Here is a 27,955-nt window from a genome sequence, read left to right as displayed (position 1 = left end):
AATCATTATCTGCACTTTATAGATTAAAAAAAAATTGGCTCTCGGAAAAGTCAACCTGTTTTATGCCTTTGGCCAACTCTCTTATTTAAACTCTTGGAAATGATAATTAGGCTTCTGAATCTTCGTCCAGAGTGTGTTCTAATTTGAAGAAAACAAAACAAATCAAAACTGTTTTGTATTCCTCTGAAAACTGAGATGTAATTTAGCCTCCATTTAAAATCTATTTCAAAAAACTTACACGAGTTTCTCATACATTTCCTTGGAGAAAAAAAGATCATTTTTAACATAATGTATACAAAATATCAGCCTAAAAGGAAATAAAATCTTTTATTGTGTGTTTTATTATGTAACAGGAAGAATATATACAAAGAGTCTTCTTAAAAAATTTTATGAACAGGTCAAAACAGGATTTTCACTATCTCTAGCTCATTCTGGTCAGTATTCTTAGTAATTAGTATCAGGAATTTAACACTGAAGACTGACAAATATCCCAAGATTATTGCTCCACAAACAACAATAAATTTCAAGAGAAGTTATGCTTGATGATACAATTTTTAAAAAACCGTATCAATTTGTTTCAGTCACTGACACCTTCATCACAGATTATGGAAGCAGTAATTCCAGTTTTAAATACCAATAGATCACTCTGTAGATATAAATTTTTTTTTTTTACTCTTTTGGACTGTTTAAGATTGGAAGTCATTTTATAATTAACAAATTAGGAAAACTGCCCATTCTTTTAAAATGTATAAATAAAAAAACAGAATTAGACGTATTTTAAATTTCTTCACCCAATTTTGCTGAAAGTCTACTTAATTTTTTCTTTTTATAACTAAAATTATTAACATCTTTAAAATAATCTAACAAAAAATAATTTCAACAGTTTTGGGTGATGGCTGTTTAGCAGTGTGACAAAACTATATCCCAATTGCATATTATCAATCTACCGAGTCTGAGATGATTTACATCTGTATGACTTTAAATTATCTACATCAGTTAGTTTGGCAGATAAAATGACCAAATCACTAATTTTTATTATGTAACTGCAATCTCTATCCAAAGATTTTCAAAATAAGTTGGAGCCTTTAAAATAAACATGCAACTTCTATACCTGAAACTTCAATTCTTTCTGAATGGTAAAGAATATTGTTTAAAAAGTTGAATTTTTTCCCCAAAAAAGCACTCATTAATTTGCCTTGCTGAATAACAATTTTTAATTTTTAAATGTAATTGACCTTAACAACCAGGTATTACTTTCTGTGTTTCTGAAATACTATTCAGAACCCTCCCATATAATTTTTAACTTGACTACCCCTTGATAACCTCTCTATTGAGCACTGTGGGCCTGAGTATATTTATTATTTTAATATGAGGTTTTTTGTGGGGTTTTTTTTTGCAGTACGCGGGCCTCTCACTGTTGTGGCCGCTCCCGTTGCGGAGCACAGGCTCCGGACGCACAGGCCCAGCGGCCATGGCTCACGGGCCCAGCCGCTCTGCGGCATGTGGGATCCTCCCATACCGGGGCACGAACCCGCATCCCCTGCATCGGCAGGAGGACTCTCAACCACTGCGCCACCAGGGAAGCCCCAATATGAGGTATTTTTAAACTTATAAATACCTTTATAACCATGCTAGTAAGAAAGCAGCATGACCTACTGTGGAAAACTCATTACTGAGAGGCATGAAATTGTAAATGAATTTTTGGCTTTGCCATGGATACATTATGTGTCTCTAAACAGGTCACAATTTTCATATTCCATTTACTTCACTGTGCACAGTTCCTCTGAAGTAAACTACTTAGCACAGAACCCTGCATACAGCAGATACTGAAATATTAGCCGACTGATTATTAGACTGTGTTTTGAAGTTGGGGTGAGAAAACCTGGCATTTGGCTTCACAAGACCTCGTTTTCCTTATCAGTAAGATAAGGAGACTAAACCATAAAAGACTGAGATGGAGACCAGCACTGGGGAGTGCTCCAGAGATGATCACTTGTGGGGGCAGGGCAGAAAGAGAAGTGAAGCTGTGCCATAGTCACAAGGCCTTGGCAGACCCCAGGGGGGCACTCTGGAGCAGAAACAGCACGGCAGAGCTGCTTCTGGATTGGAATAAGGCCTTTACAACCCCGCATCAACTAGTCATTGGATGGCAGGTTGCCCTGTATGAGGTGGGTAAGGGTCCACTACTAATACAAGAGGCCCCTGTATAAGAAACAATCAAACCTAAATCATCAAAAAATCTGTGACAAAATAGTACTTACTGTAAGATTCCATTCAGATCAAGTTCAAGTACAGGTATGACTAATCTATGTTGATAGGGATCAGAACAGCCATTACCTTTGAGGTGTACTAAATGGGAGCGGACATGACAGAAAACTTCAGGGATGCTGATAACGGTCTAAATCTTGATCTGAAGTATACATACATAAATACACACACACACACACACACACACACTTATCTATGCGTGATTTTCCCAAAGACTTACAAGAAAAGAGAGTCCACAAAATACTGGAATATTTTCTAAGATAAACACTTGACATTGCAATATGTAAACTGAACATAATTTTTTTAAAGCTTATAGTTTTCTATTATTGTGATACTTTGACAATTTTTTTATTCCTTTTGTGATTCTGATGAACAAAATTATTTTAAATATTTATACTTAAGGCATTCAAATGCTTCAAAAATAAAACAAGGCAAAATGATAAACCTAGATATCAAGTGGGCTTAAGTAATCAAATTAAAAAACAAGATAGAGTATTGCAGGATAAGGACTTGCAAAACTGCCATCTAAAATCAGAGCTACAGTGAAAATTTGGAGAAATCATGGCTGATGTACAATGTATTTTAAAAGACTAAGTATAGTACTGCCACCTAGCAGACAAAGTTGATAATGACCAACTTCAGTTCTGAAAGGTTATTATATACATCTTATAGAAAATACAGAAACGCTGAACAATGTATTATTCAACAATACTTGCCAAAATAAGGCTTAACAACTATAACTATCTGCCAAATTTGGACGACTGCTAAAAAAGCGAATACTTTTATTCTCAAACAAATCATATGATTTCTAAAATAGCCACTGAGAACTCCAACAATAGTACTAGCACTGGGAGCTTCAAAGCTTCCTTGGTACAAATCCCACCCCATTTTAAAAACAGACTCTTTGTACAAGATTCTAGGGCTATAGGTTCCCATACACAGTCTCTGGGGATAAAAATGGGCAATGGCCAGTTGTACCCTCTAGTTGCTCTTCCCTAAAATCTATCTGGAGACTCAGTGAACTCTAAATAAAGCAAGAGCTGAGAAAGATAGAGAAAGCACACGGTGTGCTAGATTTTGGATAGAGATATTAAGCAGAATGCACTTAACGAATGACAAGGTCTTTCCTTCTTTACTGATGTCTGAACATCTGGATTCTAACAAGCAAGGGCCCTTAGTCCTCTGTGCCAGAATAGCAAAACCTCCCACTTTAACCTCTACCTCTTCCCCAACCCACAATTTTTCTTTCTTACATAGGCATCAGCTTACAGAGTCCTGAAGTAAAGAGTAAGTGAATACCTAGCTGGGGCCCTTGCCACAGAAAACAGAAAATCTACACTTTGCCAGCATTCTAAAGGCAGAAGGGCCAAGGGAAAACCAAAATAAGCCTGAAGAATATATCATTGCTGGGGAGACTAGGCTACTAAATAGATAAAGAAATAGCAACAATATCTCATGTCCTTGCCACTTTTCTGGGACAATACGTATAAAGTCCTATCATTTTACTGCACCTGTGCACGCTCACCCAAACAGGGTCTGCCAGCCTAAGCACAAAAGAAAGGATACACAGCCACTGGGCAAACGTAGGTAGCTAAAGAGAGCCTCACAATTACCATGTCACTCACTGGCACACAGATACTATCACACTATAAAACAGAGCCTAACACACACAGAATAACAGTACAGCACAAAGAAACTAGTGATCAAACATAACTGAGATACATGGAAATGAAGAGATTAAGGTTCTAGATGGGCTTTGCCACAAACTAGTTATGTAACTTAGGCCAGAGGCAGTGACGTATAATTGGTACTATGCAATGGAGTGGGTCAGGCACTGAACTTAAGGGTTCATAGAAATTGAAAACATCTAGCAATCAGAAGAGCAAAGTTCTAGCTAAGGTTTAGCTCAAGTCAATGCACATCTCTAGAGCACAATGCAGTTATCTGTATTGACTAGAGTAGTATTTCCAGAGTGCATTCCACAGCACAACAGTATAACAGTGATATGTGTCTCAATAAAAGAGTTTCATAGTCAAGTAAGTGCAGGAAATGTCTGTACTATAAACCACCAACCTCAGAGATTCACAATGCACTTTAGTACAGTAAAGGCTCTGAGAAGTGCTTATAGTTAAGATACCTGTTTAATTTTAATAATTTTCCAAGTCAGTGGATCACTAAACCATTTTTTCCTCTTATAAATGTTACCACTGAAAAACACTCTTTGCCATTCCTCAAAAAATTAAACAGAATTATAGTAGTCCCCCTTTAACTGCGGGAGACATTTTTCAAGACCCCCAATGGATGCCTGAAACTGCAGATAGTATCAAACCCTATATATACTATGTTTTTTTTCCTATGTATACATACCTAAGACAAAGTTTAATTTATAAATTAGGCACAGTAAGAGAATACCTGAATTGCTGGCATCACTGCTCTTGCACTTTGGGGCCATTATTAAGTAAAATAAGGGTTCCTTTGAACACAAGCACTATGATACCTTGACAGATCTGATAACCCAGATGGCTAGAAAGTGACTAACAGGCTGGTAGTATATAAAACGTGGATATGCAAGACAAAGGGATGATACATGTCCCAGGCAGGACAGAGCAGAACTGCACAAAATTTCATCATGCTACTCAGAATGGTGCACAATGTAAAATTTATGAATTATTTGTGGAATTTTTCCACTTAATATTTTCTGACAGTGGTTGACTGTGGTAACTGAAACCATGGAAAGCAAAACCATGGATAAGGGGGGACTATTGGACCATTTGATCCAGCTATTCCACTTCTGGGTATATACCCAAAAAAGTGAAAGCAAGGACTCAAACAGACATCTGTACACCAATATTCACAGCAGCATTATTCACAATAGCCAAATAGTGGAAACAACCCAAATGTCCATTGACAGATGAATGGATACAAGAGTATCATTCAGCCTTAAGAAGAATGAAATTCTAATACATGTTACAACATGTATGAATCTTAAAAACGTTACGCTGAGTGAAATAGGCCAGACACAAAATGACAAATAGTGTATGATTTCAATTATAAGACATACCTAGAACAGTCAAATTCATAGAGACAGAAAGCAGAATACTTACCAGTTACCTGTGGACAGGGGAAAGGAGAATAGAGGTTTATTGTTTAATGGGCATAGTTTCAGTTTGGGATGATGAAAAAGTTCTGGAGATGGATGGTGGTGATGCCTACACAACAATGTCAATGTATTTAATACCACTGAATTGTACACTTAAAAATGACTAAAATAGTAAATTTTATGTATATTTTACACAATAAAATGTATATTTTACGCAATAAAAAAAAACTCTTTGCCAAATTCTGGGTAAATTGTCTCTTAATTCTAATATTGTGTTATTATGAAACCACTAAAATAGTCAATACAAATTACCTCACCTCAGCTACACAACAAATGGACCCCAAGGCTTCTCCACGAAAACCGTAAGTTGTCAAATTTTCAAGATCTTCATGACCTCTTATTTTTGAGGTATAGTACTTCACTGCCATCACGGGCGCATCATTAGCCTTGATACCCTCACCATTGTCTCGCACCTCAATCTTATCAAATCCATAGTTCTCCTATGAAAGTTAAACAGTACTTTTAGTATATAAGGACATTAAACTATTATCACATTTACAAACAGAATGTAACACAAGTGAAATGGTTTTGTCATTTATCTATCTTTTATGGAAACTTAACATTTAAGAAGTAAGAGTTTAAATTCTTAATTCTACCAATTCCTAGCTATGGTACTACGGGCAAGTCCCTTATTTTCCTTGCACTCAGATTCAACTATAAAATAAGGAGATCAGTATGATCTTCAAGGTTCCCTAGAATTGTTTCAGTATGATAGGTATTTATGTTTAAATTTATGTTTAAACTTGCCCAGAAATATTCTTCTAAGTTATATACACTTTTGTATATATAATCTCTCAAATAAAACAGATTACCATCACCATCAAAAACACCACCTGGGGGCTTCCCTGGTGGCGCAGTGGTTGAGAGTCCACCTGCTGATGCAGGGGTTCATGCCCCGGTCTGGGAGGATCCCACATACCGTGGAGTGGCTGGGCCCGTGAGCCATGGCCGTTGAGCCTGCGCATCCAGAGCCCGTTCTCCGCAACGGCAGAGGCCACAACAGTGAGAGGCCCACATACCGCAAAAAAAAACCCAAAAAAACAAAAACCAAAAAACACCAGCTGGTTCTACCCACCAAGAGTCTAGCAATCATCATTATTCAATCTGATTTTTAATACTTTGTCCCTGAACTACTTATTGCTTTCATAAATAAATAAAAATCTGCTACATTATAGCTTTCTAATTTTCTTTCTGCAAATAGTCACCTAACAGACTGCTGAGAAAATACAGCTAACTGGCAATCTCAGAGTTTTTAATTTGAAAATGGAGGGAAAAAAACAAATCATAGCTTAATATTGGTAATTTAATACTAAAAATATGCATACATAACAAATACAAAGCATAAATTCCTAGAGTGATCACATTTTCTATGAATACCATATTCTAAATTTGGTAGCAAGCTTCTATCATAAGCTTTACTTCACAAAGTTTATGTGTATGGCCTTAAATGTATGTTATAAAGGGAAAAAAAATCTTCCTACAATTATAATGACTCTGCTATTTAAAAATAATACTTTTTAATAACCTAGAATTATATACTGTATCATTACTTTTTAGATAAATTAGAAATAAAAGGTGTTGGGGGGAGACACCTAAGATTTAGTTTCTTATCTCTCCCTCGATCTAAAAATTATCTTTCTGGGAATAGCTTGTCTGCTTCATTTTATAGAAAAATAATTATAGAAATGCAAATCTTTCAATATAAATAAGAACTGCAGGCACTTGAGTAAAATAACACAAAGATCTGTTTATATGTTTAAAATAATATCTCCATGTTTAATTTACTAATTATGAAAACATTCCTAGTCAGAACAGTTATTACTGTGTGAAACTATAATAAAACAGATCTTATTATGTAAAGCAACAGACTTGTTTATTCTAAAATTCTACAAAGCAGGAACTGGCAAATGTCAAGAGACTTAAATATGCGGCAGGATAAAAATGTGTACTTTAATTTACTTTTTAAAGAGGACTTCTGTTGGCTCTGTAAAACGATTTCTAAAAACTATGTTTTTCTTCCAAGAACTTTGAGAACAAGACATATGTTTGCCTGCCTAAGATTAAGTTAAATTTGTCAGATATAATTATATAATCCTATTTAAGTATTATCAACTGTATTCTAATCAGACTGAACTGACTACATAAAATGTCTAAGAGAAAGAAAATGTCTTTCTTTTGGTTTAATTTAATTTTTTCATGTTTATAAAGCTTTTACTATATTATTTAAAACCAAAGTAGCAGTTTGATAGACTATAGAACAGCGGTTCTCAGCATCAACCAGAAACTTGTTAGAAACACAAAGTTGGGGCTCTACCTAGAATCTGAGATTCTGCGGCCCAATAACTGTTTTAACAGACTCCCTAAAATTACTGATGCACCCAAATGTTATGAAAACCACTGGCATAGAGGAAAGATCCTGAATGAGTTTTAGAGTCATAAAGACCTGGATTGCAATCTCAGCTCCAGTACTTACTACTTACATGACTTTGGGAAAGTTCTCAGAACCTCAATTATTTATAAAATGAGTATAGCAGTAGCTAATTCATAGAGCTTTTACAAGGAGCAAATGGGTAACATATATATAATATATGCATATGTATATGAAAAGGGAAGGTCTCTTTCCTACAAAGATATTCATATCAGTAGTCTTTCTAATGCCATAATACCAGAAATAATATGAATATCTGATAATTAGGAGATTACAAAAAAATGTATTCTTACGTTCACTCAAATTTATTTACCATTTATGTACCAGATACTGGACAGGTATAGAGGACACAAAAAAATATAGATCTTACCTCCATGAGCTAGTAACTTATAACAGGGGAGGTAGACCTGAAGACTAATTGTAATAAATCATAATAAGAGTCATAAGTCATTATTAACTCAAATGATTTAATATGTAGCACTTAAATTTAAAAATGTGAAAACTATGAAGCAACAAGGGACACTGTTCTGAAATAAGATTAGGTAGAAAAAACAAAATGCAAATGAGAATATATAAAACAAGTAAACACAAATAACCAAGGATAAGTATTAGAAAATACAAACTAATTTCATGTTTTATGTGATAGAGTCCTTTAGAATAAGCTTTCCTTTATAATTTCCTTTAATGTTACTGTAACACTGATCCAAATTAAAACTTATTTTTAAGAATTTACTCTTAAACAGGACAAAGGGTTCAATGTCCTAAGAATAATTTACTGTTATATAAAGAAAAGAAAGGTAGTAATTGTAATGAGAAAACATCTGTCCAACCCTTTTTTGCTTTAAAAGTACTTGGCAGCATCTCAGGGACACTCACCAGTTTAACATCTATGCTTGTGGCACCAGCATCCAAGGAGTTTTCAATGAGCTCTTTTACGACACTGACCACTGAAGTGATTATTTGAGAACTGGAAAGGAGGCGAATTGTTGCTGCCGGCAGCTGTTTCATTCTAGCTTTTAGCAGAGTAGCTAGAAAATAAAATATAAGTTGTAAAAATAAAAATTGTTAAACATTCCTAACAGAACTGATAGCAACAACAGCAGCAATAATAGCAACGCATATTTATTGAGCCTCACTGTATGTCAGGGTCTACTGTTAAGCACATACAGTATTAAATCATTTATTTCTTACGAATACCCTTTAAAATAGATGCCATTATCATCTCCATATTATAAGACTAAGGCACAGAGAAATTTGTTGGTAAATCACACTATGTTACTAATTAAAGAATGATAAGAATAATTGTGCAATAAGTGTAATATATGATGTGTCTGGCTAGGAATCACCAGATGGTGCTGCCAACTGTTATGCAGATAATGTCAGTCATGTGCCTTAATGGCAGTTGCCCTTGAACATCATTAGTCATCTACACATTTTGATGAATTACAGTATCTCTTTCAATTATTGAGCTCTTTTAGAGTTAGGAAATCCAGACTCTAGAATTACTCTTAATCTAAACTAGTCATACTCAGACATATCATATCAGATTACTATCCTATGCACTACTGTGTCTAAAACATCCTTCTAATCATGTGGCTCCCCAAAGCCAAATTATGATAAAGCTCAAACCATATGCTGGCATTCAAGGTCCTTTACATGCCGATCCGACTTGTACACCCAAAATCTCTCTGCCAGTAATTGTTTTAGCCATGAAACCCTTTGTCTGAAACCTTTTCAAACAAAGGAACAAAAAAATTTCATATGGAAATCATGTATGTAAAATTTGCAGGGAGTGGGGTTTGCAACTACCTTAATGCCTAACTCAGAAAAGATTTCAGGCAAATAAAAAATACTAGCTTGACAACATGCAATTCCTCTAGAGTCATGATTTTATTTGACAATAAAATGGTGGGGGGAGGGGGAGGAGCCCTAGGTACTTCCTTAATTTACCATGACTAGTTACATGCTCACATGATGATCTGACCCTATGGAATCTAGATCCAAACGAAACAACAATGCCAAAGACAAACCAAACCAAATAAAAAGGTTTCTGTTTAGGATTCTTTCTCAGGCAACTTAAGACATAAAACAAGCAGAGTCACATAAAGTTTAAGAATAAGTAACTGAGCAAGAAATGGAGTATAGCCATTACAATGATTACATAAAATTTTAAGGGATGCATTTCTGGGAAGAAGTCAATATACTGAGTTCTGAATGGTGTTAACTGTTCACAATTCATAACTATATTTTGCTTTGTACAAGGCAAAGCTGATTAACACAATGGAAAAATATGCCACTAATTATTATTATACACTAATAGCTATATAATGTTGAGGAAGTTAAAATTAAACTCTAAAACTCAATCACCTAACCTAAAATAGAGATAATAATGATATCATATGGTTGTGGTGAGAAGTAAATAAGATAATGTATACAACGTATTATAGTGCTTGGCATATACATGCTAAAAAATCCCAGGATCTCTGGACTAAATTGAGTTCCTCCAAACTACATGAATACCACACCCCCCAACACACTTCTAACTCCTAGCCCCACAGGAGCTAACCCAGTGCTTGGTATCAGGTTAGGCTTGGGTTTAAGAAGTCTTCTTCCTTAGTTTGAGAGTCCCAGGGATCTAAGAAAAACATTTATCAAGCAAGCTTTGGCGTATAACCCTAGCCTCACCTCAACCTTCCCTCCTTCTGCAGAGATTAATTAATCTCTTTATTAATCTCATCATCTTTGTCTCATTCTCTATAATCTCTCTTCCAAAATCTTCTATTTCTCCCCAGCAAGTCCCTAATTTCATCCCAATCTTCCCCCTCTTCTAGTTTACTGAGATCAAGGCAGACCACAGCATCAACTCTATCTTCACACACTTTACCTCCTCCACCATACTGTGTCCTTTGGTTTCTTAAAATGTCTCCACCTCTACCCATGTTCTTCTTCACTCAGTCTCAGACCAATGTTTTTCTTCTAAACTAACACTTTCACCTAGTTTCTTTATCTAGTCCCATCCCTCCTCCAGGCCTCTTGGTCTTGAAAACAAAAACAAAAAATTCTTCCCTCAACCTTATTAACTCTATGATTATCTTCTTTCTTTATGAAGCCAAACTTGAATAAGTAACCTGTATTTACCGTCACCAATTCCCTATCACCAACTCACTTCCAAAACCCTTGCAAAATAGCTTACACAACCACTGTTAGGATTTTGTTTTCTTCAAGTTCACCAATGAGATATTAAATCATCAAATCCTTTTCTCAGGATTCACATTCCTTGATATCCCTGAAGCATGTGACATTGATGATACTGCCTATTCTCAAGGATTATACCATCCATCAATACCTCTTGGATCTCTTCATGTTTTCTTCACTCTCTTCCCAGAAAAATGGGCATTCCCTAATCCCTCTCCCCTCTTCTTATATACCCAAAACCTATAAACTTAGATGTTATAGAATAACATCTAAATCTACATCTCAACAGTGATCTCTCTCTTCCCGAGTTAAGACAGGCATTTCTTACAATCAGTGTCACTACTACCTCAAAATGTTTATAAAATAGAACTTATCTTCTTGTTCCGCCCTCCATACCTCCCACTTAACTTTGCTATTTCTCTTAATAACTCACTGTTCTTAGTGACCAAGTCAAAAACTTCAATCTTCCTTTGCCAGCAATCCCACCCTATTTGCACCTCCACTTTCTGCTAATGCAATACTATTTATCATTCTAGACCCGGTTTCAATATCATTTGTAACATGGTCCTTTCTGATCACCCAGCCAGGAATGACCCTTTCCTCCCATTCCGAAAGAACTTGGCTTGCTTATCACACCCCTGTCCTGACCTATACAGCCTCTAAATGCACGGAATTATATACTTCTGGATGCAACACAGAGTAATCAGAGTACTTCACTCAAGGTGAGTACTTCATAATTATTAATGAAGTGGCCACGAAAAATAATTTTATCGGCACCTACCTCATGCCAAGGTAAAACATTAGGAAAAGTGACCTCCTTCCCATCAAGTCACCATTGCCTTAACTCCTTCCCTTTATGTATTCTATTTTAACTGGACTCCATATCATCCCCTTCATCACTTGTATCTCCTAACCAGGCTTTTTTCTAGAATCCAGGGCCTTATTTCCAACTACTTTCTAAATATCATCATTTAGATGACCGAAAGGCACCCTAAACTCAACATGTCCCAAAGAGATCAGATCTTTCTCTAATTGTCTTTCTTGCTATATTTATTTGATAATAAAAATAACAGCTAACATAAGTTACTTAAATATATGTATATATAATTATTCCAGTTAATCCTCACAACAAGCTTATGTATAGTGTCATTCCTCTATCACAAACAGGATTTAAAAGCTTGATCGCTTGTTCCAAGATCACACAACTATTAAGTGACAGATGCACACCTGCATATTTTGTCATGTTTGACTCCAAAGGCTATGCTCATCCAGTCTCACAAAGCAAAATTAGAAACCTTGAGTCATCCTTGAAATTCTCCTCACTCTCTACATCCTGCCACCCACTCCTGCCTCTCTTACTACCTAAATATTTCTCAAACTAGTTCTTTCCTCTCTATCCCTATGGCTACTGCCTCTGTTCAGCCCTTCAACAATTTCCCCCGACCTATTGCAATAACCAGCTAATTGACAGCTTGCCTGGAATCTCAACCACCTACAGGATTCTTTCTATAATTTACATTTAATCATGTTGCTATCCTACTTAAAATTTTATAAATATTTCCAATTACTAACTATGTTAAATCCAAACTCCTTACAATTGAACCTCTGTCTTTCTAATCTCATCCCACTCTTCTCCAAATGCACACTAGGCCAGTCATACTATGCAACTTGTCTCTCTTAATGTGATGGCAGTGACTCCTTCCTTGGGTCATAAGGTTTCCTTTCTCTACTGATGACTTCTCACCATCCTTCTAGATTTAGTTCAAGTATCACCTCCTCGAGGAAGCCTTTCTTACCAGCTCCAACCCCTGCCCCAACAGATTAGGCAGTCCTTCCTCTGTACTCCCAGAGCACCTTTTCCTTACTTCTAACCCCAAACTCATCACAGATTATTCTAAGTATTGGATTTCTGTCCCTTCCTCCTGGCTGAGAGTTCTCTGAGGATATATTAATCTCATATCCCTAGCACAACCTCTGGAACATAACAAGCATTCCACCGTATGTGTACCAAACGGCATCTTTTGAAAAGTGGAAGGGTTGATATCAGGCTTACGACTCACAGCAAAGAATGTCTAAGAATGCCAGGAATCAGTCTTCTATATTTGCTGAGAGGTAAATCAAACACTACTGAAAGAGTGCTGACGATCAGGAAATTCAGTTAAGGCTAACAGTGTACCTAAAAAAGAAGTAAAGATCAGAGAACTCATAGATAAACTTTAGGAAGCACACAATGAAATAATTATTTTTTTAAAAAACGTAATAAATCTAACCTAATTGGTTTTATAAGGCCATTAGAAATGCAATATATGTACACATATATGTGTATATACAGTCAACATTCTCTTACACCAATTTTGAAAAGCCATTGTAAGTTATTTCAGCAATATGAATTAAAAAAACCCACATTTCCTCAGCATATAACACAAGTACCTGTCTTCAGCGTGTACACAGACCCAGAATGACACCAGTAAAAATCATGGTTAACCGAAAAGTTTGCTTCTGCCACTTGCATGATGCCACAACCTACAATATTATAAAACCCCTCACTCACACTCTAGACAGGCTGAGTTACGGCCGTCAGGGGTTAAAGTTTCTTCCTGGCAAACGACAACTTTAAGATCTGCACCCAGAAGGATCTGAGGAATGGGCTGCAACAAAGGCCTAAACACCATTTAGTCAGGAAAGTCCAAATCAGACATTAAGCAGCCCACACCTGCTGGGAGACCGCTCTCCAGGTGTGCGCGCTCGCGAGCCGGGCTTCGTCCGCTTCCCGCCCCGCGAGGAGGGGGAGGGGCGCCCACTGCGGCCGCCGGCGCTCCCGCCCCGACCGGGACAAGTGGAGGGGAGGAGGCTCTCGAGCTTACGATATAAGAATGAATACCCGTTAGCCACACGACACTACCTTCTTGCTCGCGCGAGGTGGGCAACAACAATCCACTAGCAGACCAGCCAGCGTGCCACCCGGAGCCCAGGCCCGGCCTGGCGGATCCCCGACTCACCCACAACTTACGCGGGGCGGGGCAGGCACCGAGCACACCGCCCTTAATCCCGCCCTGCCCGGCGAACGTGTGATTGGCGCCGTCCTCAGCCAATGTCCTGGCAGCGCGTTCCGCCCTGAAAGCTTCCGCAAGCTGCGCCGCGCCGCGCCGCGCCGCGCTGGGGCTGACCACTCGCGTTCTGCCTGAGGAGGCGCAGCCGTCGGCACTGCAGCCACGGCGGAGCTGATACTGCTCCGAGCCAGCCGCCGGGAGTGGGGCGGCGGGTGAGTGGGCACGAATGGCCGCCGGGACTGTGCTGCTGCCCGGGCAGTGGGGAGCTGCTGGCGGGCCCGGGTTGGCTTGAGGGGAAAGAGTGGACTCCTGCTCCGTCCGCGGCGCCCTGTCAGGACGTGCGGGCTAAGTGGCCCCCAAGGCTTGCCCCCCAAATCCCCGTCGTCGCGTCCTGGCCCTGACGGGATGTGCAGCTCCGAGAAGAAAGGGGCGGGGCGGGGGGCACTGTGGCCATAGCAGCGGCGGCTTTTGCTGAGCTTCCAGTAGCTGGGAGCTGCGGCCGCCGGGGAAGGCTGCCGGTGATGGCAGCGGGGGGGAGGGGGCGTCGCTGTGGGTCGCCCGGCATCGCGAGGGCAGAGCCGAGAGGCTCTTCGCTCTCTGAAGTCATTGTTTGCCAGTCCTGAAGTGGCGTGGCAGACTCCGTGGAAGGGTTTTCTGGCCTGGGATAGAGTCAGTCTTTGCCTTCCAGCTCAGATGTAAATTTTAAGCCTACTTTCGAGCTTTTTTTTTCTATCCTGTCGAAAATGGGAAAGGCATCTTGAGTGGAGGCACGTTCTAAGTATAACTTATAGCGTATAAAAAGAATGTAACATGCACGGTGGATGTTTGGATTGGAGGAACTTTTTACACATTTAAATCTGAGGCTTTGCTTTGTTTCAGTGCAACCAACTTTCATCACCGTAAGCCTATAGATTTTTGGAGGGAGAAGGGCCATTGTACTCCGGAACACTTGATGGACGGGGTTCGGAGAAATTCCTCTCTCAGGGCCAACTCTGTAATAGAAAGTGTTTATATATTTTTAAATCAGAGCTGTTCGAGATATAATGTAGCTCTGCTCCCCCCACCCCCAATCTCAGAAAGAAAGGAAGAAGGGAGGGAGGGGAAGAAGGAAGGAAAGAATGAGAGAAAACCAAAGTTTTAGGGAAGGTGACTAGAGTTAAAATACGCAGAAGAAAGACTCCTTGTTTAAACCTAATTGTATCACTAGGTTGAGAAACAAACCTTATCCCTTGACCATGTAAAATTTCCACCTCATTATGTTCCTCGCAGCTTCAGTACTCATAAAGGAGTGATTTGAACTCTGACCACTCTTTATGGACACAACAGTACATTAAATGTAAGTCTGGCTACTCAGAACAGACTGGTTAGGTCAGCTTTGCTTTTTAATATATTATTCTGTTGGTAAATTTACCTCCTGAGTTTTCACTTTACACTCTTAAGAAAATGTAGGTTTTCTCTTTCAGTTTGCGTTTTCCTGCCCATTACTTCATTTAGTAAAACAAACATGCTTGAAGACAAGCTTTAGGAAAGTCATTTTAACTGTTTATTTTTTCAACAAGAAGCATAAAAATAAGTCTTGCTTGTCTTACTGGGGAGTTAGATGTTAAGAATTATTTACTGCCCTCGTCAGCATTTGCAAGTAGCATATTTTGGAGGGTCTGTTTGTTCTATTTCAGAATGATGAGGTAAAAAAATAATCCCAGTAACACTTATTTTGTCATGTCAGAATTAGGAATATTTAGATTTCCAGTTATATCAGTGTTGATTCATCCCATTGCTTTCCTACAGTGCAAACATGAATGTTGGAGTTGCCCACAGTGAGGTGAATCCAAATACCCGTGTAATGAACAGCCGGGGTATGTGGCTGACATATGCTTTGGGAGTTGGCTTGCTTCATATCGTTTTACTCAGTATTCCCTTCTTCAGTGTTCCTGTTGCCTGGACCTTAACAAATGTTATACATAATCTGGTAAGAATTTCACCTTATACTGAACACTTAAGGTTTAATGGTTTTACAGAGACTGGGCAAGGCAGGAATGGGAAGGTACTGTTTTGCAAGACGAAAAGAGTTGCGGAGATGGATGGTGGTGATGGTTGTGTAACATCGTGAATGCACTGAATACTACTGAACTGTATGCTTAAGAGTGGCTAAATGGTCCATGTTATGTTAGTGTATTTAAACACAGTTTTTTAAAAAGCTTAAAGTTTTATGTTACAAAGAAGAAAAACACGTGACTCAGTTTTTTTAAACAGTTTGATTGAGATATAAAATTCACCCATTTAAAGTGTACAGTTCAGTGATTTTTAGTATATATGACAATTTTGAAGAATTCTTACCTGGAATAAGATTATATTTTTCCTATCACTTTATATTTAAACATTGGACCCTATTTGTAAGTAAGACATTTTTTTCTCCTGTTGGTTTTGTAAAATCTGAAAAAAAGTAGGGCATTTTAGCAAAAATTATAAGACACTGTAATTCAGGCCACTATAATATATTGATTAACCAAAATGTATCAGAGGAAGTAATTATGTTTTTTGGTTAACTGGAGTCTAATGAACATCTTTGGTTTAAATCCTTTCTAAACTGTATATATATACTTTTCTATTTCAGTACAGAAATTTTGAGCTTAATCATATCTTATATGATTCAGAAACTTATGGTGCCTTAGCTTCTTCCTGTTGACTATTGCTCTTTTGTATTATATGATAGCTCTACAAAGTACCAGAGGTTAGATTGACTCTACTGACCATATTATGCAGCCCTGGAAATTGCCTGTTTAAAAACAAAACAAAACAAAACGTGATAGTGACTTTTCTTGTCTTTAACAGCGTATTAAAGTAGAATGAAAGGGGAGAAATCTGGTTAATTGAGACTTTTAATTGAATCCAGATTAACTATATATTTGTTTAAAGATCTAACCAAAATGAAGAGCTTAGAACTTTAAGACAGAAAAATGTAGGAGAAATAGGTTTTTAAAAAATTGATATTATTTACATCTTCTGGAAAGCATTTGAAGTTGTCTGGAGGATGACAAAGATGATGTGGTAGAGATCAGTGAATGTCCCTTTAGTCCATTTTATGTGATAGACTTTGGAAGGAAATGTTTAAAAACACTGTTTTTAAATAGTGACTTCTCTGAAATATTTGACACTAATCATATCCCTTTTATTGGAATTCTTTTCCTTTGGCTTCCATGGGATTGCTTTTTCCTAGATATATTTCTGATCTTTCCTTTACTATTTCCTCTTGCACAGTTTTCTCTTTTCCTCTCTTAAATATTGCTGTTGTCGAGGTTCTTTTTTTTTTTTTTTTTTTTTTGGCGGTACACGGGCCTCTCACTGTTGTGGCCTCTCCCGTTGCGGAGCACAGGCTCCGGAAGCGCAGGCTCAGCGGCCATGGCTCACGGGCCTGGCATGTGGGATCTTCCCGGACCGGGGCACGAACCCTTGTCCCCTGCATCGGCAGGCAGACTCTCAACCACTGCGCCACCAGAGAAGCCCTCAAGGTTCTTTTCTTCATCTCTTCTTATGATATATATTTTATCTAGGTTACTTCATCTATCTGTATTTTCAGTTTCTACCTGTTAAATGATGATGACCATATTAATATTGCCAGATCACCTTGCACCTTAAACCAAACAAGTATAAATTGAATTCATTCCTGATATATCCCTTACCACCCACCACAATCTGTTCCTGGATTTTGTTCCTAATCTAATCTAAAGGTACCACTATCTGCCCAGTAAGCCAAGCCACACAGCTGAATGTCAGAGGTAAAGTGATTAGTATAATGTATTATCCAAACTGAGACTGTTTTGAGAGTAAAAGAGAGCTCTAGTAATAACTACTCCAAGAGAGTAAGTGTAAATCAGGACCACCCATGGCAAACTAGTATATATAGTCACCCTAGACTTAGGGTAACTCTTTTTCCTTTATATTCCACATCCATTTAGTCAAAGCCTTGTCTATTCTACTGCCTTACTGTCTTCAACTTGCTTATGGGCATTGCTATAATTTCATGCTCTTCTTTCCCCTCAGGTAGATTACACCAGTAGATCAAGTGGTCTCTTTGACGCTTCTCTACTCTACTTTCCTTCATTCCAATTTGGCAGGGTGATATTTTTGAAATTCATGTTTGTTCAGGTCACACTCTTAAGTCCTTCAGTGATTCCTTGTTACATTCATAGTAAAATGCCAAGTTCTTTGTGTGGCATACAAGACCAGTTGATAATACTACAGAGGCAAGAAAGAGACCCAATCTTAACATCTCTCCAAACACAAGCTGTGCTCTACAATAATGAAAATCGTCTTCTCTCACCTTTTTGCTTTGGCTTAGCCTCTTCTTCCACTATTTTAATACCTCTTCCTCCTTCCTACTCTGCCTGGCTAATTCCTGTTTCTCCAGGAAAACTACTCAAGTGTCACCTCTTCTAGGAAGCTACAAAAGTCCCATGCTGCATTTTTTCATGAATTTATTATCCTTTTATAATTAGCAGTTTATCTTTCTTTTGTTTTTATCTCTAAAGACCTATTTAAATGTTTGCTGAATAAATTAGTCTGTTCTCACATAATTTTCCCTTCTCCAGTGGCACATGTATTAAATGTACTTTATTTTTTTTATTTTTTTTTTTTTAACATCTTTATTGGGGTGTAATTACTTTACAATGGTGTGTTAGTTTCTGCTTTATAACAAAGTGAATCAGTCATACATATACATATGTTCCCATATCTCTTCCCTCTTGCATCTCCCTCCCTCCCACCCTCCCTATCCCACCCCTCCAGGCTGTCACAAAGCACCGAGCCAATATCCCTGTGCCATGCGGCTGCTTCCCACTAGCTATCTACCTTACTACGTTTGTTAGTGTGTATATGTCCATGACTCTCTCTCGCCCCGTCACAGCTCACCCTTCCCCCTCCCCATAACCTCAAGTCCGTTCTCTAGGAGGTCTGCGTCTTTATTCCTGCCTTACCCCTAGAAACGAAATTGAGCTATTTGTAATGAGGTGGATAGACCTAGAGTCTGTCATACACAGTGAAGTAAGTCAGAAAGAAAAAGACAAATACAGTATGCTAACACATATATATGGAATTTAAGAAAAAAATAAATGTACTTTAGAAGTCATCTCCTCCCTTCATGTTTTCAGTTGGTTGACTGAGACTGAGGCACAGTATATGGCCATGGACAAAGGACAGGAAATGAGAACAAGTAGGGAAGCAAACTTCTGACTTCTTAGTCCTCCACTAAAAACCTGACTAACCAGCCATAGATGTGGCAATTACATGATGCCAAATGTAAATTTCTTTTGAAGTTAGCCTACATTAAACCAATTAGAAATTTGAAATACATACTGCATGCTTTTAAACATGGGAAAATAGACCAAATATGGGAAAAAAGAAAAAACATGGTCTCTGTCTTTCTGAACCATATAGTAGAAACCTACAGCAATTGTTTTTACTCAGTGCTACAGTTCACTCTTAGAAGTTTTAATACTTCACAAAATTCTTATCCTAGCTTTTAAAATGAAAGAGAATTCTCTTCATTTTGAGTCAGTAAATATTTGTTAAGGGCTAACTATGAGCTATATATACTTTTTTCCCTAATTCTTTTCATGTGGGTATAAATCATCCATCACTAAAATTTTATAGAAAAACTATTAAAAATAAAAATGGAGTAGAAGATAAATGGTTAGATAAGATTTTATTCTTACTCATTAAAAAGAATACATAAACTATTTGAATATTATATTCTGAACACTGGTGAGTGTATGTGGTTTGAAGTAAATAATTAGAGGACTGTTCTTCTTTCTCTTTGATAATTCTAACACATGTATGGTCTAGAGTAGAAATTCTTAACTTTTTTGGGTCACATTCTCCTGAGAATTTGAAAGCATACAATTTCTGTTTCATAGTCTCTTTTAAAACCCATGTGAAAATGGTTTCTTGTGCTTACAGAATAAACATTCCTTGGCTTAATGTCATCTTGGCTTAATATCTAATACTTGCTTTGTATGAGCCCTTGTTCCTGAGGTAGTCAGGCTAATGGGAAAACAAACATTATGTAAACAACTTTAAGACAATATGTTGTGCTATAGTAAAAGTATTTTCAATAAAATTCTATATATGTACATAGGCAACAGGTTAATTATTGCTAATGAGAAGGGCTTCACTAAGGAGTTATCATTTGAGCTGAACCTTCAAGACTGAGGTAGGTGACAAGGAACCATCAAGGCTTTTGCCTCAGCAACAAGGAACCTTTCCCTCCTCTGCATTTCCTGAGTACTTTGATTGTACCTTTGATAGTAATTTCTGCCCTACATTGTAGTTGTTTATGCATATCTTTTTTTTTTCCTTACCATCTCTTAGAAGATTGAAGTTTTTCAAGGCATTATTGGACATGTCTTGTTCAATTTCATATATGCATATAGGTCCTGTGTCCTGTACATATTAGCCACTTATTAAATGTTTGTAGAGTTATATCCAATTGAACATGAATCCATTCCTCTGTTGCTTAAGTGTTACTGTAGGTAAACAACTTTTAAATTGCCTAATGGAATAACTAGGAAGCAGACAGACTAAACTTTGAAAAGAAGGGCTCTCTTAACCTAGTAGAATAATGTAAAATTTCAAATCACTAATATTTCTATTTTTTTCATATATTTATTAAAAGTTGAAGTAAAAAAAATGATATCACATCATGACTTTAATAAGTAAAGCTGTTTCATGACCATATATAGGCTTTATTCTGTTACCAGTGCCTCAGACAGTGATGCTGCAATGAAGCATTAACTATCAATCTAAATGGGCATCTCAAGTAAACCACATCTAGTATACATTGGTTTTTTTCCCCCTAATTAACCACAAAATTAGATGCTTAAACATATCGCTGGACAGAATGGCTTTTAGTAATGTTTTTTACTTTGATTTTTAAAAACTAACTTCAGAAGACACTATTGAGGTACAGTGGTGATTTTAAAAGTAAATTGTGTTGAACATTACACTTACTACATCAAACCATCTTTGTTGCTTTGGAAAAGAACTATTGAGACAAAAACAGTCCTAATTTTAAATATTTTCAAAACAATTTTCCCCGATACAGAGATTTTGTTTATTATTATTTTCCAACTTGTATGTTTTTATCATTTTATAAGTATCATCAGATTTACTAATATGACACTCTAAACTTTCCTACACATTGGAGAAAAGGTAATTCTATCTCCCAACAGGAAATGTGTTAGAAAATCTAAATGTAATGATGCAAAGCTACCCTAATGGTACTTTTCATTTCTTTTCAATTTAATAGGAGATGAAAACAGGTTACTTTCAGTTGACTTAGAGTGGTTTTCAACAAATAATATTTGCATGTAAGCCCCTGGAAGTTTTGTTTTACTCTGAAGAAACTGGCCAGTCTTTCACAATATGAAATCTTAAAACTTGAGCTGTCAAGTTAATCACGCTCTCTGTCACAGTCTGCAACTGTCTTAATGCTAACTGGCAAATACTAATTTTGTATTTGATATTTATTATATACATACCCCTTGCTTGTTTTCCAGGGGATGTATGTATTTTTGCATGCAGTAAAAGGAACACCATTTGAAACTCCTGACCAGGGCAAAGCGAGGCTCCTAACTCATTGGGAACAACTGGACTATGGAGTACAGTTTACATCTTCACGGAAGTTTTTCACAATTTCTCCAATAATTCTGTAAGTGGTGGAAATTTTCAGGTATGAGGAGGATTGGATGAGAGGAAGCCATCCTTTTATTAGATTAAATTTGAAATAGAAACAGAATATTTTGTTGAAAACCTGTATCAGTAAATTGCTACTTCATAGAGATTATAAAATACAGGCAAAATTTTTAACAAGCTGGTAATAAACCAGTTTTCACTTCAGTCAAATATATATGGAGACAACCTTACATGTTTATCAGTATGACAAGACATTCTAGAATACAAGTTAAATATATTCTAGTTCATGTCTTTAAGCTGCTTGCAAGAATACTAAACACATAGTCTTGTTCTGTATTCTACTATCAGATTAATCTCCATAAACAAGGATTTGGATGATTTCAGATGAATTTCATTGACCACCTGCCACATCTGGATGTTCTGACTCCTTGGGAGAGACAGTATGGTTTAGAGAAAAGAGAGGTTAGGCTTTCTTTGTAGGACAGACCCGGGTTGAATCCTGTACCTATCACTCAGCCTGCTTGGTTTGCTCATAAATAAAATTCTAGCCAATGGTACCTAACTCAATCTGATGCTGTAAGAAATAAATGAGATAATACCTATCTGTAAAACATCTAACCTTATATAGGGCATGTAATTTCCTCCTATTTATTACCTGATATTCAGGGTCCTCCACAAAATGGTTCCTACCTCATTTTTCCTTTATGTGACTATTTTACCCTCACCCAACTCCTACCTGGTCACACTCTTCTAAGCAGCATTTCTTAAATACTTCATGTATAGTCCTATTTCTATGCCTTTGTTCAAGTCATTTTCCCACCTGAAATGCCTTCTCCTTTCTTAATTTATCTGTCTTATTTTTCTTTCAAGATTTAAATTGTGACCTTACCAGTGAGGTCTTTTCCTTAGCAACCAGCCTTCAATGATAATGCTCTGCTTTGAAATCCATAGCAGTTGTTATATATCCCTTATTTATTGCCACTTTGTATTATTTCTCTATTATTATGTTTATTTCTGCAAAGAATTTGTAAGTACATAGATTGCTTTGAATTCCACACTCAGTTGCTTTCATATAATGGATGTTTCGCATATATCCTAATCAAACACTCGATACCACAAAGGAGATACATATATATAGATATATATCTCTCTCTATATATATAGATATAGACATAGATTTATATATCCATTATAGAATCAGTACAGTCTGCAGCAGCTGGAAAGACTTCTTGGAGGCATTAGAATTCCTTAAACTAGGACTTAGGGTAGGTTTTAGACAGGTGTTTAAGTTAGGGAAGACATTTTCAAATGAAAAGAATAAAGTAATCATAAAGTGGTAGATTTCTTTTTCCTTATATTTATAGCACTTGAGAGGAAATTTTTTAAGTTTTTAATTGTTTTAGTCCCACATAAAATTCATGTCAAAAGAAAAATTATTTGTATGGCCTAACAAAGATTAATGCAATAACAAGAATAATGGTTATTCAAACAGCCCTAAATTTGTATTTTAGCTCTACTACTCTCTAGCTATGTGACTTTTGGCCATATTATTGAAAGTCTCAGTTTCCTCATCTATAAAATGTTGAGGATTGCATTATAATACAGTTAACCCTTGAAAAATGTGGGGGTTATAGGCACCCGTCCTCTGCAGTTAAAAATCCAAGTATAACTTATATAGTCAGCCTTCTGTATCCCCATTTCCACATCCTCGGATTCAACTAACTGCGGATTGTGTAGTAACTGTGGATCATGTAGTACTGTGGTATTTACTATTGAAAAATATCCATCTGTAAGTGGACCTGTGCAGTTCAAACCCTCATTGTTCAAGGGTCAACTGCACATGTAAAAAGCCTGACATATGCTGAATTTTCAATAGAAGCTATCACAAAAAAGATGATATCACTTAAAAGGCTATCGCTTAAAAGCCTAACTAAGAGGTACCTGTGTACAACACCCATATTTCTTAAAGTGTACTTTTGACCAACAGGTATGATTTTAAATATTCTGTGATTAAATTCCTTATATAACTGAGGAAACAGCATTAAAGCCATCTGTGTAGCATTGATATTTTTCAGAGTGCATTTACATTTTCTTATTTGATCATTTGTCAGGTAGGTAGGATGAGTAATATTATCCCAGGTTTTTAGATAAACAGATTCAAATGCATCATCTTCATCCAGATCTTGTAGCTAGTTGGAATCAGTAGCCCAGGTTAAACCCTAAACTTCTAGCTTCTAATACAGGTCTCTTTCTAGTATACCCTTTGGCAGATAAATGCTACCACACTGATTCCTACCTGGGTTTTGCATCCCCTTGGAGGGTTGTGTAGGTTTTTCTAAGAGTCAAGTAATTTTCATATGATCCACACACACAATCAGTTTTTATTAAAAGACATAAAGGAGACATATGCTATGAGGAGGAGAAGCCATTCCAAGAAGATTTATTATTTCTAACATATCAGATTACAGATTAAACCTGTAATGATGATGGGAAATTAAATGAGCTTACTGAATGTAAATGGTATCCTATATTGTTCAGTTAAGGAAGTATGAACAGTCTTCAAGTATATAAAAGCAGGAAGACAGGATTTAAAGTAAGGATTGAGGAATATGGTTTATTCTCAAGAAAGAATTTTCTGACTGTAGTTTGTGAAATAGGTGGAAGAGTATAGAGTTTCTCAATTTAGATGGTTCTGAAAATAATGTGTACAGCTCTCTGATGTTTTTAGTTGTACTTGGAAAATAGCTGTTCTTTTCTAACCATATTACACAAGATATTTATCACTCCTTTAGAGGAAACACTATTAAAATACTTTTCTGTGTACTCCAAAAGTACTAATTAGACAAACACCCTTGTGCATAGTAACTTCTTAGTTATCATCAAGTAAGGTATGATGTTTTAGGATACTCTTTTAGTGGCCTCATGATGTGTCTTCATTTTGATGTACCCTTGGGTCAAACTAGGCATTCTGACTCGATGATCTGTGGTCTTAAAGGTGGCTTAGGCTTCTTAAAACAAATTCTCGGATATTGGATGTCTTTGAATATATATATACATATGTTCGGTTATAGCAAAACAGCTGGAATTTTACAATAGTGTCTCTCAAGTTTCCCGTTATACTGGTTATATACCTGTTAACTTCAGTATGGAAATGAGAACATCAAAAGGGCAGTCAAGTATTTGTTTTCTTTCAAAGATGCTAAACTCTACTAATGCACTAACACCCATTTTTCACAACTTTACAGCAGTAGTTTTTAACCTTTTGGTGGGTCACAAAACCGTTTGAGAATATGATGGATGCTTTGAATCTGGACTTTCTCTTCAGATACATACACATAGATACAAAACTACACCTGAAGTTTCAGGAAGCACATGACCCCTACTTTGAAAGCCTTCTGCTTTAAAGACTATAGTAACTGTCTTGCATTAAATACATTTAACGCGATTGCAGAAAAGCAAAATGTGCATATATGCCTCCATTAAACAAATGTTTAAATCCCAAATAAAATTAATTTAGGCCCCCAAACTATAAAACTTTTGCTCTTGTTTTAGTGCTCAAAGAAATGGTTCTGCTTTTAGGTATTTATGTTTCAGTGACCTTTTTCCTACCTTTAAATATTTTAAAAATTCTAAGTAATTTCACTTTTAGATGTTATATATATATTCTTAACTTTTATTTCTACAGATATTTTCTGGCAAGTTTCTATACGAAGTATGATCCAACTCACTTCATCTTAAACACAGCTTCTCTCCTGAGTGTGCTAATTCCCAAAATGCCACAGCTACATGGTGTTCGGATCTTTGGAATTAATAAGTATTGAAATGTGTTTTGAAACAACAAAAATTTTTACAGCTACTGAGTTTTCTGTAAGGAAGGAATGGTTACTAAACTGCACTGTTTCTGTGATAATGTGAAATGAGAGGTAGCTACATTGGAGAGCCAATTGCTGGTTCTTCATATTGCTGTTTTGAAGTGCAGATTCTTATGAGAAGATGCCTTTGTTAAATGCATCTGGTATCCTTCTGTAGAGAGGCTTCAGAGGCAGGCTGGGCAGGCCCAGCTTATAAGTTAAATGGCTATAAAGTAAAGGTGTAGTAGATAAATCCAAGGAAATAAGAGATTTATAAGAAACTAAGTCCAGCTTAGCTTATAATGAATGGGCATTATGTTAAGAGAAGAAAATGTTTAATCATTCAGTCATGGTCAATTTAAGCAGAGTTACATGTAAACCAGAATCATTTCTTTGCAAGTTTATTATAGATTGTTTTTATTACCATGCATATTCCTTTTGTGTTATATAAGAGGATATATATCCTCTTGTTTTATACAAACCAATTCCTACCTTATGAATGTACTTTTTTGGTTTTGCAGGCTCAACATTGTGTTGATTAGATGAGTTCATTTTTACATTTATTAAGTTACTGAGTTCATGAAGGTCCACCTTCACGACTGATTGATGATAGAAGATAGTTAGGCACCTTAGAAGCAGCCTCTGAGTCGGCCTTCTAATTTTGGAACAAAGTGGGTTTTGCTGCCTTTCCAGATACAAGGCTGCTAACCTAATTAAGAAAATAATTTATTTCTCGTAATTAAAGTATATGGTAGCTTAAAGGTCTGCTGATTTGGTTGAGCAATCTAATTGTTGAAGTCTGCCATTCTTTAGCGATAGAAATTTAAAATGGACAACTACATAGCCAACCTGTGATCTGGCAGAAACTGCTTCTCTAGCAATACTATCAGAGTAAATAATGGAGTCTTTTTTTAGCAGGTCTGCAGTAAAAGATATCTTTTCTTACTCATCCTGCTCTCAATCTCCATACTTTGCCCATTAACATTTTGCCTGTCAATACATGAGTCTTAGTATAGATAACTCAGAATGGTAACTATTTCCAAAGCAGCAACCGTATATACTGAATCCTTGTGACTTAAGAGAAGCTTTCTATAGTTGCTGACCTTAATTGCAAGAAATAAGTATATTCTACTTTGAGAAATAAACATGCCAAAAAAAGTATATGTGGCGAAACTGAAAAACCTAGTAACATTTGTAAGCAAAATTGAGTGAAAAGAATTATAATACCAACTTAAAAATCAATTTGTTTCAAACTGACTTTTGGGGGTAATGATCATTGTTTTGTATTTCAAAAGTATTGAGTTTAGAAATCAGTTGTATGATAATGCTTTTGTATGTTTGTCTTTTCTCATGTATTTTTAAATAACCAGTAATCTGTACTTTAATAAATTTTTCTTTGGTGTAAGGTTATTGCAAAAGCTTTCCAAAGTCAGTCATCGAGTTACACTTAAATTTTTCAAGTTTTTTTAAAGCAACTGAATTTGTAAAATTAAGGTAGCTAAAAAATATTCTTTTGTTTTTCTTCATTTTAAAGTTTATTTCAAAAGGCTTATATTTTTTGCACAGACTTCAGAGATAGAAATCTGCCTCTAATACAGGTCTTCTGCTATTTCCCCTACTTTTGCCCTTCAGTGTTTTAAAGATATTTATTCAGTAGATATTTGAGGGCCCACTCTGTTGTAGGAATTTTTTTTTTTTTTTTTTTTTTCCCGGTACGCGGGCCTCTCACTGTTGTGGCCTCTCCCGTTGTGGAGCACAGGCTCCGGATGTGCAGGCTCAGCGGCCATGACTCACGGGCCTAGCCGCTCCGCAGCATGTGGGATCTTCCCAGACCGGGGCACGAACCCATGTCCCCTGCATCGGCAGGCGGACTCTCAACCACTGCGCCACCAGGGAAGCCCACTCCTGTGTTCTTTTGACTTGCCCCATCCTTTATTTTTTTTTAAACATAGAATGGTATTTTTTAGGTTTATGTCACTATTGTCAATTAAACTAGAAAGATCCTGAAGGGGCATAGCTATCTCCTTAACTAATATCTGTATGAATTAGCCTTACAAAACTATATGATGCTAAGAGTTGGAAAAAGATCTTAGAGGCTATAATTCAGCCCCATCCTTTACCTTGAATTTTCATCAACCCTCTATTCAGTTTCATTGACACCTCTATTCAGTTCTGTGTTAGCACTAAGAAAGGAAGACTTACAACTTACAAGGCTGCATTTTTGTTATGGAATTTATAACATGTTTTACAATGAGCCAAAATTTAATCCTTATTCTGTATAACTCCTCAATTAGTTACCTTTTAAACTGTTATC

At 36.7% G+C, this 27,955-nt stretch overlaps 2 protein-coding genes across 11 annotated transcripts in view; one reads left to right on the top strand and one right to left on the bottom strand.

Moving 5' to 3' along the window:
- The window catches only part of PMS1 (PMS1 homolog 1, mismatch repair system component), a 596,068-nt gene extending 581,984 nt beyond the window's left edge, over nucleotides 1-14,084 (bottom strand). For 2 of the 9 annotated variants that reach the window (XR_004475256.2, XM_033400270.2), the window contains exons 1-4: nucleotides 13,954-14,073; nucleotides 13,112-13,227; nucleotides 8,733-8,884; nucleotides 5,686-5,868 (exon numbers count right to left, since the gene is read on the bottom strand). Coding sequence is in view for 8 of the 9 variants with exons in the window: in XM_033400270.2 (XP_033256161.1) it covers nucleotides 5,686-5,868; nucleotides 8,733-8,864 (315 nt within the window). In the remaining variant the exon portion in view is untranslated. Of the gene's footprint in view, nucleotides 1-5,685; nucleotides 5,869-8,732; nucleotides 8,885-13,111; nucleotides 13,228-13,953 lie in introns of all 9 variants that reach the window. The other 7 variants (XM_049712132.1, XM_033400272.2, XM_049712133.1 and 4 more) reach the window with 5 other exon arrangements.
- An 88-nt stretch (nucleotides 14,085-14,172) lies between these two features.
- Nucleotides 14,173-27,051, top strand: ORMDL1 (ORMDL sphingolipid biosynthesis regulator 1). 2 transcript variants are annotated; one of them, XM_049712155.1, is made up of 5 exons: nucleotides 14,182-14,313; nucleotides 15,371-15,441; nucleotides 15,890-16,070; nucleotides 21,655-21,806; nucleotides 25,476-27,051. In XM_049712155.1, the coding sequence occupies exons 3-5, from the start codon at nucleotides 15,897-15,899 to the stop codon at nucleotides 25,609-25,611; spliced, it is 462 nt and encodes a 153-aa protein (XP_049568112.1). In that variant the 5' UTR covers nucleotides 14,182-14,313; nucleotides 15,371-15,441; nucleotides 15,890-15,896; the 3' UTR covers nucleotides 25,612-27,051. The 2 variants fall into 2 exon arrangements, with proteins under 2 accessions (XP_033256169.1, XP_049568112.1); XM_033400278.2 differs by lacking the exon at nucleotides 15,371-15,441 and having other exon boundaries at nucleotides 14,173-14,313.
- Nucleotides 27,052-27,955: the final 904 nt, after the last annotated feature.

This window comes from Orcinus orca, chromosome 7 (assembly GCF_937001465.1).
Source record: "Orcinus orca chromosome 7, mOrcOrc1.1, whole genome shotgun sequence".
In the NCBI taxonomy this organism is placed as follows: Eukaryota; Metazoa; Chordata; class Mammalia; order Artiodactyla; family Delphinidae; genus Orcinus; species Orcinus orca.
The sequence above is the reverse complement of the archived record's forward strand: the minus strand, read 5'-3'. Positions and strand labels throughout refer to the sequence as shown.

Excerpts from the sequence above, each read along its gene's own strand:
- ORMDL1 (XM_033400278.2), top strand. The coding sequence starts at position 15,897 with ATGAATGTTGGAGTTGCCCACAGTGAGGTGAATCCAAATACCCGTGTA. Across the intron at positions 16,071-21,654 it reads CAAATGTTATACATAATCTG|GGGATGTATGTATTTTTGCA; the intron begins GTAAGAATTTCA and ends CTTGTTTTCCAG. Across the intron at positions 21,807-25,475 it reads ACAATTTCTCCAATAATTCT|ATATTTTCTGGCAAGTTTCT; the intron begins GTAAGTGGTGGA and ends TTATTTCTACAG.